Source organism: Corvus hawaiiensis, chromosome 6, assembly GCF_020740725.1.
Source record: "Corvus hawaiiensis isolate bCorHaw1 chromosome 6, bCorHaw1.pri.cur, whole genome shotgun sequence".
In the NCBI taxonomy this organism is placed as follows: Eukaryota; Metazoa; Chordata; class Aves; order Passeriformes; family Corvidae; genus Corvus; species Corvus hawaiiensis.
In genome coordinates this window covers 53,731,632-53,745,038 of record NC_063218.1, presented here as the reverse complement: position 1 = coordinate 53,745,038, position 13,407 = coordinate 53,731,632, and the positions used below count along the sequence as shown (strand labels likewise).

The window sequence follows — 13,407 nt, the reverse complement described above, 5'->3', positions numbered from 1 at the left end:
TAGAGACATTAATGCTTGAAGTAGCAGTGGGAGAGAAGAAATAACATTCCAAATGTTTACTTGGATAAAATTGTAAAATGACAAATCTGTGCACGTTCTAGAAGAAAATCCCCAAACGTTTTCTAAATAACTAAAACAACCTAAATAAATCAAATCCTTGAGGGTAAGTGATGACACTGTCATATCAATGGATAACCTCACTGTGCCTCAGCTGGAGTCAGTTGTGCAGGTCACTCAATGAGTCAGCTGCAAATTTAGCAACATAACCTGATGTTGAATTTCAGGCTTTCCTGAGCCTGATGCCAAAATCTGCTTTGGCAGTCTGATGTCACATAACTCCCTGCATGACTTGCCCAGATGCTGGTCTCAAAAGCAGTAAAACTGAGTGAGTCAATAAGCCTGCCAAAGGAAGTTAGCTGGATGTGCAGCTTGTAATTGTGTCCTACTTGGTCTGTCTCTGAATGCAGCAGCCCCTAAGGCAGTGGGTCACAACAGAACTTTGTGTCTCTGAAATTACCAGGAGATAGCAAGCCACCAAGAGGCAGGTACATTGTACTTGGAAATCCACTGTGAAGCCAAGCAAAGGTCAGTAAGTGAATTTTGTGGGGTTCCTTCTTACGTTTTGTTTGATATATGCAGCTTTAAGGAGTTAAAAAACCCCAAAATACACACAAATACCAAACCAAGATACTAATCTGATGCCTCTACAATTTCTGAGTATTTCATTTGAACTAGTTCTGTAGTAATTTTTTTCAAAATATCTCAAGTGACAACTCTTTAAAAAATTCAAAATAACCCTTGTTTCAGAAGATCTGTAATCTAGACACTGACTTAGTCTGAGACCAAGGTACTGATTTTCTGGGAGCAGTATCTACTTACCTCCTAAGGTTGTTTAGCAACATGATGTTCACATACATATAATACAAATAATAGCTATATGGGGGATTCTTCTCACTGGTCCACAGGTCAGGGTTAAGGCTCTTGTCAGAGAACATATGGCCACTGTGTTTGGATTCATCATCAACACTGTCAAAGCCAGTCACCTGGTGGGATAGGAAATTCACAGCAATTAGGGTTTTCTAGAAGCAAACTTCAGTGTCACTCTTGCTTCAGGACTTGCTTGAACAAAGTATCCAGTCCCTCTTCCTTTGTTTCCCTCCCTACCCTAGCAGTCCTGCTGCTCTGCATCCCTTCTTCTGAGACAAACAGGAAGCCCAGGTGCACAAAAGCCTTCAGGATGCCGCAGGGGCTTACAGAGCTGCAAGATTCCCTGAGATCCAGACTGTAATCCTTTGAACTCATCTGTTGTCTTTGATAAGCAGCTGAAAGCAAGAGGCTCCCAGCAAACCTCAGAGTTCTGCTTCGGGGCACACTCAGAAATGGCTGTGTTAACCTTGTCCTAGCAGCTACATCCCCACTTCTCTCCTGAGATCCATCAGGATCTAAACAATGCATCCTTTCAGCTGCCTCCTTCTTGGAGGCCAGTCCAGAAGCAGCTCAAAGTACCCATCCTGGCTGATGATGCACAAGAGCATGCAAACATTTTTGGTCATTAATGAAAGCACAAATAAATAGGTGCTGCGCTGCTGAGGAAATAAACAGCTTATCTGACAACAGGACCTCAGTCAGACTTTTATTAAATTGTATGTCAGGGCTTTGAAACAATAATACAAGCAATCTATGGAGAAGGAAGCTTTTTTTAGTGTCTGGGAACAGCTGTGGACCAAATAAAATATGAGTACTAGAGGATCTATTTCATGTGAGACAGAAAACCCAAACATACTTACATATTTGAGGAATAGGTGCAATTCTTTGTGGTCTTTGGGATTGATTGTTGCTTCAAACAAAGGTACAAAGATGTTCTCCAACATCTTCCCAAAACTAGGCAGAATATTTTTAGACCTAAATATGTCACTGAAGGGGAAAAATAGACACATTCTTTAATAAGCTTGTATTGTCCTTCACTTTCGTACTTTCTGTTATTTGTGTACATTCTAGAGCTTCAGTACCACCAGGATTCAGAAATTTCAAAGTTTCTGTCAGGGCAGATCGTCTCTGTGCTCTGTTTCCTGCACTGCCTAGCACTCTGCTTCATCCAGGCTCTGCTGAAGCTCTCACATGCTCCAAAAATAGAGACAGCGTGCAGGGGTAGATGCTGCCTCAGAGCGGTGACCCTTTCCCTTGCAGATATCCACGTACTAACAGGAGACAAGGAACTACCTCTCATAAAAGATTCTGTTTCCTAAAGTTGTAACTACTCCAAAGGAAAGTAGAATGCTATGCTTTAGTGAGCCTTTCAGAAAAAGGGATGGTACTTCCATGTGCCACTAAGTGCATGACTTGTTCAAAGTGCTGACTGTGCCATGCATTTAAGAAATTGCTACATAAGAAATTAGAGAAACTTTCTCCCCAGTGAAAAGCATACTCTGGGGGGCATATGTGACTGTGACAGCTCCTTCTCTACTGATACTCCTACTGCGACATTTCAAAACATGAAGCTCAGCTATTAAGTCTGACAAAATTATCAGGGGACACTGTATTACAACACACAGTATTGGAAACAAAGAAATGAAGTCCCAAAGGATGCTTAAAAACTAAGAACTGATAAGGATTCAAGCTGGGAAATCATCAAGCTTGGGTTGTTTCCAAGTTCACTGTCATTTAGTCACTAATCTTGATGATAACAGTTTTACAGAGCATTTTCTACTCCTTCATGGAATTCAGGAGTTGATTTATTTTCATTACTAAATTGTATTTTAACTTGCTTTTGAATGCAGCTTGATTTCACCCAGTTGTAATTTTTGGTTTCAGACTTACAAATAATTCACAGTAGTTTTGAATAGCTTCATAAAGAGTAGATTCAATCCCCATCTCCTGTCTTCCACCCCCAGACTGTCAGGAAAACTGCACCAATGGTAAAAAATAAATCTCCCAAGCTATTGCTTATAAATAGAAGCCATCTAAATATTATCAGAAATTAAGTCATTGGTATGATTTCAAACTATTAAGATTACCAAGAGCTCCTGATTACTTACTAGATTCTGGGAACCTGAATTATCCAGCGCATATTAGGGGAATAAACTTTATGCTTAATGAACCATTTTGCCAAGTTCAGCCATTCATCTGGAGACCGTCCATAAACAGATAAGCGGGGTTCTGTGTACTGGTACTTACTTTCTTCTAGTTCACGGGCTACTTCCTAGTAAGTAATAAATATATTTGCTTTAATATGGATACTGAGATCATTTACAGCTAGAAATATATTTATCATTGCATTTTCCTCAGAGCAGACATAACTGTATTGGCACCCTTTAAAGATAAAGGGAACCTCTTGTCTTTCAATCCACTGTTTTATTTTAGGCATCTAAATATTCTCCTAGCAAGCTCTCTCCAATATGTGAGTATAACTTAACTGTATATATAACCAGCAATAACTCTAACACCTCCTTTTAGAGGACAATGTTCTTGTGCAGTCATTACTAACATCTTTGTCAGACCTAAGTTTAAGATTGATAAATCAGAATCAGACTATTTAAACTAGAGCAAATGTCTACATAAAATATGCAGAACAATGGAGAATCTGACCCAGAATCTGTGGTAGCAAGCGATTTTACAGCAATTAATTTTAGACAATACTTCTGTATATTCAAGAAGAGCTGACATCTACTACATCACAAAAACTACAAATTTTTTTGTTCTAAGAAATTAATTTGAAGCCTGTTGCATGCATGTGCAGATGCAGATTTATGCAGAGGCACTGCCCTAGCTCCTCCTTCCCTAGCAACTACCAGTAGCCAACTAAATCCTAACAAAGTATTAAACCAGTGAATTGACCCTCATCTGCTCTCCATTAGTTTGAAACTGCCCACAACTCAGCTCTGAACTCATATACAGCTTATGTGTATGTTTCTAACTTATAAAACTATTCAGAAAGCAGCAGGGGCTGGCTTAGCAGAGGTTTCCTCTGAGGAATTGCTGGAGCAAGCCCAATACTTGGAATCACTTAACCACAGTGTAAGCTCTAAATACAATTATGACATCACAAATCTATTACAAACCTTCATTTCTCTACAGCTGGAAAAGCTTGAAACTTATTTACCTTGACCATACGAGCAAAATATTCACCACCAATATAGTTCTCAGTCTTCAAATACAAGTCCCTCAGCTCACTGGCACCAACTGGATTGTACTTGGAATTGAATTTGTCAAATCGATGAAATGTTTGACGTCCCTGGAGGAGGGAAAAAACCCAAATAACCATGGTTTTAAGAACAGAAAATAGTTTACAAATTACATTGCCTAGCAATAAAAGGCACAGAAAAGAAAAATCCTGTGGTAACTTCTTTCAAACATGCACTGTACTGCATGAAGTCAAATTCTGATTTAGTAAGTTATCATGCAAACATTGTAGAAATTAGAACTTTGCACTTGGAAAACTTAGCTTTTTTCCCATTTGTTTTGTCATTTTACTAGACTTACTGCATGGACATCTAAAGAGTCTACAGTGAGGTCATAGGGGTCCATGTGAAGGCTTTCGAAGACTTGCTTTAAAGTCATCTTCTTGCCTTTTTTCTCTGCAACAATCCTGTCAGGCTCCGTTTGATAGGTGTGCTTAATAAACCTCAGTAAGTGCTTCTGGTTCATGCAGGCAGCAGCATGGATATGAGTGTCCACCTGAAATCAAAAGGTTATTCATGCTTATCATCCATCTACATAAACTTAATTAGCAAAGTATCTATGTCACTGACAACAGGGACTAAAGCCTTCTAGAATATTCCTTAAGTAACAAATGGATTAGTGCCTAAGCAAATCAAAATGTTTCAGAATGCTGAGATTTTGATTTTGGTGGAATTGTTCAATAAGCATAACTGTAAGTAAAGTAGCCCTCAATTAATAGTTTCCTATTTAAATAGGAAAATTTTCAACAAGATACATTCAAAGTGCCAATCACTGACCCTGGGTTCAGATTAAATTTGATACTTCCTTAAAGGACACTCTGATCCGTTAGTATCCTTTCACTTCATTAATGAATCAACAATGCCACTCTAGTTATAGACTGTGGTTATAACTATCGTCACTGGCTGAAGGGCCTTGGAATTCTCAGCCATTTCCAAAAGCAGAATTCATTTTTGTATTTCAACCATGTGAAACATCTTAGGTCAGCAGAACTGAACAATATACACAAGAGATTTTTGTCACCATTTTTTCCAAGTTTAATTATAATACAGCAACTCATAATGCTGACACTTCTCAGATCTCTTTTCTTAGATCTCTTCACACACTAAGGAAAGTGCAAATTCACAGAAGGGCTGAGAGTACTCCTTCAGGTTTTGTCGAAAAAAAAATACCGACAAGAAACAAATGGTTTCCACAGGTCTGGTCTGCTTTTGCTCAGAAGCTTGCACTGCTACCTGAGCAGCCTCTATTGGAACACAATCCAAAGAAACAACTCATGAGACCTGGAGGGTGGGTTGTCATTTAAGTTTTCCCTTCAGTATGTGTAAGTCGTTAGTAACACTAAAAAAACTTCTCAGATAAGCCAAATACTCTGAGATAAGCCAGCTGTAAGGAGCCACTGAACCTCAGTGTCTGCAAGGACTCTCATCCAGGACTCCTCTGTCCAGAAAACTGCAAACATGGACACGTACAAAGTGAGCCCAGTGCATTCCCCTTTGTGCAGTGACTCTGCAGTTCCACATTCCCCCAACAGAACTAACCAACATCCTTACCTGCTTTTAAGGATCAGCAGGAAACAGATCACAGAGCACAGTAAGCCACCCTCCTGCAGTGTAAACCTGGGTTTATGCCATGCCATACAGGCCACAGGAATGCCACTGCTTCACTTGCCACCTGGAGTCATTTTATTTGCATGTTATATATACACAAGTTGTTGCAGCCTCTCCCTGTGAATGTCAGCAGCATAACTAGAGACCAGGATATGAGACTGAATCCTAAACACTTAAGTGTTAATCACTGCCTAAGTCAAATATACCAGACACATTAAAGCTAAATGAAGCAAGAAACATATTGCTGTCTCAAAGTACAGAATGTGAAGTACATTATTAATGCACAGGAAACACTGCTGTGTATAAACAGTAAAAACACTTCCACTTAACATATTATCACCCTCTTCAGCATACTTGTATAGTTACTTGGACCCAAGTGCATTTTATATACGTGCTTACTCAGGTTAATAAACGTCCTCTGGTTTAGGCACAAATGTTGTTTACTGTAAACTCTTCCTGGAACAGTGAAATACTACTAGGCTCGGTCACCTTGTATGGGAGAGTGAACCAACAGTTAACAGATGCCCTATAGGCTCTAAATATTCACGAAAGGCAAGTCACAAGCAGAGAATACAGGTGTAAGGACCCTGAGTAAGTGTAGTTTATTGAATTTCAGAATGCAGTGGTTCCAGTAGTGGCTCAGCTACTGGAATTAATGAGTCTTGAAAAAAGTCAGAACAAAACAAGACACAGCACTTCCTTTATGCAAATCAACATGAATTCACTGCTGTTAGGAGGGCAAGGACAGAAAGTAAGGAGGCTTTTTGTTTGCTTGTGTGCAAGGATCACATTGCTTTTAAAATCCTGCTTCCTGTTGAGAAATAATTCTCTGGAGTGTGCCTTTGCTGTTCAGTGAGCTCCTGTGACATCTTCTCCAGTCCCCACAAACAGATCACACACAGCCCTAGAGCTGAGGTTTATTCTGAGAACAAAGATCTGCGTGTTTGGTTTTTTTTTTTTTTTTTTTTCAACCCTCCTCCTCCTTCAACCTAACATACCTATCTGCCAAAAGTGAAGAGACCGTTCTGGAATCTCCTTCGTGCTTTTTCCAGAGAATATTCACTACTTTAGCTACCTTTTTTTACTACCCAGTATAATCTGACCTTTAAGCAAGCGGCAACTTCAGTAACAAAAAGTCATAAAAGACCCAAGTCTAAAGTCATAAGAGTATCACACAGCTTTTCTTCTTTAGTGTTTTTTAGCAGAATTACAACTTTTTGGAATGCTTTAAGGACTTGAGCTTTGAGCTACCCTAGCACATAGTTAGCGTGTATGCTCTTGTACATTTTTACCATGCAGGATGTAATCCCGACTAAAAGAAGCATCTGAACACAGAACCCTTAGACAGATCTTAGGTGGGCTGATTAGGTTAGGCAGATTATTGTCATTATTGTTGTTATCATTATGTTAAATGTTATCATGCTAAAAGATTGTTACTAATTTCATTGTTATTTATTATGAAAGGCTTCTACTAAAACAGTTTGAACAGCTTGAATTCATATAAGGGTGACAAATACCCCCTTTGTCTCCTTCCTTCCTCCAAAATAGACAAAGCCACTCCCAGTTTAAGATGTTACTATTTTGTTCTTCATACAATACATGAACTAAGCTGACACTTTTCTGGACCATGAGTAACACACCCCTATCACAAGGTTTATTTGTTTCTATTTGCAAACACACTGCTTGCATTTTCAAATTCACTATAGTGCCATTCCAGCCCAGTTTCTCCTTAGTGGGAAAAAAACCTGTCTGCACTGCCTTAAGCAAATTTCCTGTTGCACTGCACCCCTCCCCCAGCAGAAAACGTTTCACTCAAGGTCACATTAATCTTCAATGGAAAGAAAAACAGAATGACTGACAGAAGCCTGTCTTGGAACACAATATTATACCTTCAGTGAACTCACCCTTTTAACAAATGGAAACAACTGTTTACATAAAGGTTAAATTCTTGTAATTCCATCATTCAAGCGATGGTGGACATCAGCTTTCTTGCACTTAAAGGATGTAGAATTCCCTTCACTCAGCAATTCTCCATGTAACAAAGCCAGGCTTTCTTTCTCTGCACATTCTCAGTTCAGACTATTCCATTCCCTTCCTCACTGATCTGACCACCCTGTGCTTCTCTCTGCAGGCTTTGGGGTGAAATCTTGTCCTTCTCAGGCAAGGTGGTTACATCTGTGTACAATTTACAGCTTGAAGGAGTTGCCATTGTCCTCCACATCTAATCAGCACCAGCTTCCCTCAACCACTCTGCCTCCTCTCTTATCTTCCTGCATTCCCTCTCTTTCCTTCCACTGTTGCTCAGATCTCCACAAAACATGCATCTCAGATCTATTTTATGGACGCTCATCTGTGCATATCAGAGACAGTGTTGCACCAAATTAGTCATATGAGCTAGATTCAGAGTGATTAAGTGATACATAAGCAAAAAAGAAATGCCAAGGCCAGCCCTTTTAGTAACACTGAACTTTCCCAGGGCATGGATTAGGAGCATCTACAGCTGTGAACTACCGTATTTTCTAAACATATACACTTTAACTTGTAAATACTTCTAACCCAAGAGCTCTGGGCTGCATGAACTTGACACTGAATCCTCTGCAGGCTTTACTTCAATGCTGAATTGAAGCGAAATCATTCCTCATCCCACTGCTAGATTCCCTGCTCGTCAGTACATTCATACTGCATCAGCTTTTCTGATAGGATGCAAAGCTTAATACAATGTGATTGATTTTCTCCTTGCAGTTCTTTAACAGGCATGAGAGGCAGAAGCACAAAATGCTCTGTCCTAGGGTAGTGCAGGAATGCTCCTGGCAGCAGAAATAGTCCCTAGAGCTGTGCAGAGCTCCTTGGGAGCTTGTCTAATTCATATTTATGCCATGCAGAGCAACCCAGAAACCAGGGGAGATGAGATGAGGATCCCTGCGTATCCAGCTTCTTGTTTGGCTGCAGAATCCAACCCCAGAGTGCTTGAATTCACACAAATACAGAAATACACTGCTGTGAAGACAAACAAATGTCTTTTTCTGTTCTTTTAATTACTAAAGGAAAGGAGAGAGGAAAAGCTTTCTTTATGGTCTCTACAGAAATTTTGCATTATAATGATTGATGCCTTTACACCTGATTGTATTTTGTGCTCACTTGCAAGACTGAGGATAGAGACAAGAATTTGCCTCAGCATCTCTGCAAGGCAGGAGGGGAGAAGCAGCACTCACAGTGCTTTGAAAGCCCAACAGTCAGCTTTGCTGCCAGTTAACAGTGGCAAGGCACCATTCCATGTCATGCTGAAGGGGCTTTCCCTTTGGATCTCATGCTAACCCATAAGTCTTCCCATTCACTGTCATTTTGGTTTATATGATGAAACAATTCCATTACAAAGTCAGTAAGTAGCTACTGGGGGAAATAAAAGAAACATTAAAAACAAAACAAAACAAACTTAGAATGAATCAAAGCTCAGAGAAGTTGAGGCATGGGTTCACCATTCCCTCACAAGGCTTGTAATCAAATGTTTAAAAAGCAGACGTCTGCTAATTTCATCCAGTATTTTGTGAGATCTGTAGAATTTAGTAGCATTTAAACCCACTCTAACTTCCCTTCTTACAAGTGCAACCAGTGGTATTTCAACTCTGTGGTCTTAAAAACCATATAGAATTTACTTCCTTTTTGTCTAACCAATAATTAAAAAAGAAATCAGTTGCAACACCCTAATCCAACGGGTGTCACAGCAGCAGCCAGCTATTGCAGTAGAGCATTCAGCAGGGCTGTGAATGCAGAAACTGCATTCTTCCCTGCACAGTTCCCCACACAAGGCTGGGCGCCTGGGCTAGTGAGCCTGCAGGCAGGGGAACGTGATGTGTAAAAGTCACTGCTAGGACATACCCTCAGGTCTGGTTTGCTGACACACTGAAATAGTGGCTACAGGAAGAAAGAATACCCTAAGAGGCTTAGGCTGTGATTTTTTTCGTCTTTAGAAACTGTATCAAAGCTATTTGCAGTGAAGGACATCTGCCACTGCAGTACATGGATATACATTACAAAGGTAGCAACTATACATTGGGTAAAAAAACCCTCTTGCCTTCACCTTAGAAAAAACCCCAAAAACTGTCTGTTCTGAATTATCTGAGGTTGTTGGGCACAGAGGTCTATGGGAAGCCCTCCTCAAACAAACCTCACATACAGGACAGGACACCCTGGTACACAAAGGTTAAAACTCAGTTCTCAGTTTGTGTGCCATAGAGCTAAACATTTGTTCCTTAATTTCATCCTTCATGCAGGCAATGTTGTGTGGGGAATGTGTGTTGCCTGCACTTTGCTGTGCATCAGCTGGAGGATGTGAGGAACCCTGCTAATGGCACAGTCAAGAATCTCCTCTAAAGTTAGTCTTTTCCTACACAGACAGTTGTTCACCTCCTGTGGAGAGCCAAGGGGAGCCAGCCATGCTGTCTTACCACCTGTGGATTCTTGTCTGTCCAGAGAAATACCTGTGTCCTTAGTAAAGGGCAATTTTCCAGGTCCAGCTTGATCAGTGCAAAACATATCTTGGGCTGCATTCCGGTTAAGTTCAATATACAAGATATCAAAATGCACATCCCTTATTTAAGATAAGCCTTATCTTGGGCTTTAAGAAATAGATGAGCTCATTGGAGGAGAACTCCTATTAAATCTGGAAAAAAGTGGGGAAGGGGGCAGCAGACAGGGGAAAACCAGTAATGTTTGGTTGTCATGCCAGCAATTAATCCTGGCCAGCTTTCTAGTGTACCTTTCTAAATGCAGCAATACACATTCACTGACTGACCTTGCCACTACATTCATATCTGTTCTAATTTTGGCATTTTCCATCCATTACTTTGGCTCTTTCATATAAGCAGATTGTACCACGACCTCCACACTTGTGTCTGAGGGATGTGATACACAACTGCACCAAGAGCCCTTTGGGAAAGTGAACCCTGTTCCTTGCTTTCCTTGTGAGCAGTAAGCATTTCCTAGGATTGACTTAACAGAGAGACATCCTGAAAACATAGGCTGAGAAGTGTTGTTTCAAATGTTTCAATGTTTTCTTAGGGAGGAAGCACTTCAGGGAAGTTACAGTTCCAAACATTACGTGGGTTAGCAAGACACAGAGAAAACAAGATTATTTGGGGGCTTACAGGAACTGTATCTACAGTGCAGTTTACTCTCCAGAGTGCTTCAGAAAATACTACTTGTGGGCCTGCTTCATTAAAGTACTTTAAGCAAAATTAACTCTATGCAGCAAGAATTGTTTCAAGCAGTACCTGGCAGTAGGAATGGTCTCTGGCAGAGAAGAGCAGGCTGGCTCCTGCTCTCTGGAATGCACTTGTTGCCAGAGGGGAAGCAATGCACATTTTTGGCTTTTGAACAACATGAATCCTTTTGTAGAGTGACTTATTCAACAGCAGGTAATTAAAACATAATTAAGATATGGCCAGAGACATTGAGCATTTGCTTTTAGATCAAAAGCTAAACTTAACAAGTACAATCCTGTTAATTACAACTTCTCAGTAATCAAACCGATTGTGGTAGTCACCCGATCCACACCTCTGCATGTCTCAGTCACCCTGTGTTTCATTATTAAAGTCTCTGTCAGCTACTGAAGTGTTTTTTCTGAATGTGGCACATAGCAAATGTCTTTCCAGGGTTATGCAAGAAAACTGTCAGGTTGGGAGCTGAGTCTCTGCCACTTGAGTGAATTAGCTGACAGATCCTCCCATCCATACATTTAACAGTTGGAAGGGTAAAATCCATTAGAATTTACCTGACAACTCATCTGCTTCTATCCTCGTGATGGACACTGGGACAGCCAAACACTTATTTTGGATAGTTTATTACCACAAAAGTAGCAAACATTCAGTAGCCAGCAAACACACTGGGCATTGTAGGGAAAAGCCCAAGAGGACTTTTTGATGAACTAGTACTCACCAAAAGGTAACAAGAAGGATTAGTAAACCCTGAAGTTACAAAATAAGGATTACCTCTTACAGGTGCATAGAGAAACAATGCAAAATGTACCTGAGGTGGTTAAAAACACCAGCAACAATTGTGAAGAAATCTCACCTATCAAAATGAAGCAGTAACTCTGGTAACTTCCTCTCCATTTCAGAAAAGGGAAGCAAATGAAGCAGCCTAACACTGTTGCTTTCATGCTTTGAAGAGAACACAGCTCCCTTGGGTGTGAATATGTCAGGAAATTAAATCAGCTCCTTGATTCCCCTACCTGTCTCTTAATTATAGCCCAGTGTATTTCAGAGGGAGCCAAGACTGCAATTCAGATAATCTTTTTACTTAATATATCACAGACTTTTTTTATCAGATACTGATGGCAGCATGAACCCTCAGTTTAGTTTCTGTGGGAGGTCTTGACATGTATTTAAACATCTATTTTCAGTATGAAGTGCAATTATCATCTAAAATCTATACAGCTGTTCCTACTACCATCTAGTAGGACTTACCTACGTGAAAGCAGAAAAATGCACTTGAATGTCTTTGAGTTCATTAAAATTAATTAAACCTCCATATGGATATTTTTATTCATAATCCAAGTGAGCTTCATTTGATTAACTCTGTTTCACTCCTTTAAAGCAATCTACACACAATTAAGCCCCTTTGATTCTGAATAAGTAAACAAATTAGTTTAGCATAATCCACTTAACCCACGCACATTCAAGTTAATTTTCCTGGAGAGCTCCCATGTAGAAAAATGTTAACATTCTTAAAATAACTTAATTCAGTTGAGTGGTATGCACAGACTACTTCATGCATATCATCTACACCTCCTATAAGAAAAACAAAATTGCTGGAACTCCTACTAAAAACAGTGTCATGCCTTTAATCCTTCTCACACTTACCTTTCTCACATTATAAAAGTCTCGATGGGGATTACTCTTTAGTTCTTTAAATTCTGACATTTCATTTAACATCTCATGTAAGCTAAATTTAGATTCCAAAAAGTTAAGCCTCCGATGACAATATGTTTTTCTGTAAAAGAAAACACAAAAATGAACTGTAACTTAAAACTAGTTGTATTTCAAATTCAAAAAGAACATCAAAGTTGTTGCAGTAAAAACAAAGTTGGGAGGTTTTACGAGGTCCAAGACAAATCCATTCTCTTTATCCTACTGGTTAACAATATGTAAGCCAATTTCAGACCAATGTTATTAGTGAAATCTCAAACAGAACTCTACACAACCATGTTATGTCCTTCAACTTGTCATCACTGTACCTGTGCATAAGCTGCAGTCCTTTTAGTAATAATGACCAAAGCATGAAACCTATAATCAAATGTGATGTCAACTGCAACTTCTCTAAAAGGGTACCTCCAATAGAACAACATTCTCATATGTAACAGAAACAACTTGTCATACAGCCTTACTCATTAAGAAATTTTTTTAAAATATCCTCCAAATTTATTTGCTTTTTCAGTTAAATGTGAGAAACCAAGATCCAATATGCTTTCATTTTTCATGCCTTAAGAACATATATATTGTGTAGAAATACTTTTTTCCAAAATAATTTCTTGTGCCCTCTTTAGAAAATAATGCTTTTTGTTCCTGCTTGCCTACTCAGAGCGCAATCTTCACTTTCATCTTCTGTCATGTTTCTCCTTCTA

At 39.5% G+C, this 13,407-nt stretch overlaps 1 protein-coding gene across 3 annotated transcripts in view; it reads right to left on the bottom strand.

Moving 5' to 3' along the window:
• Positions 1-13,407, bottom strand: part of AMPD3 (adenosine monophosphate deaminase 3) — a 33,440-nt gene that overhangs the window by 9,139 nt on the left and 10,894 nt on the right. For all 3 annotated transcript variants that reach the window (XM_048306576.1, XM_048306575.1, XM_048306574.1), the window contains exons 6-11: positions 12,647-12,776; positions 4,480-4,674; positions 4,100-4,231; positions 3,036-3,199; positions 1,788-1,914; positions 880-1,043 (exon numbers count right to left, since the gene is read on the bottom strand). In XM_048306576.1, the coding sequence (XP_048162533.1) occupies positions 880-1,043; positions 1,788-1,914; positions 3,036-3,199; positions 4,100-4,231; positions 4,480-4,674; positions 12,647-12,776 (912 nt within the window). The remainder of the gene's footprint in view (positions 1-879; positions 1,044-1,787; positions 1,915-3,035; positions 3,200-4,099; positions 4,232-4,479; positions 4,675-12,646; positions 12,777-13,407) is intronic.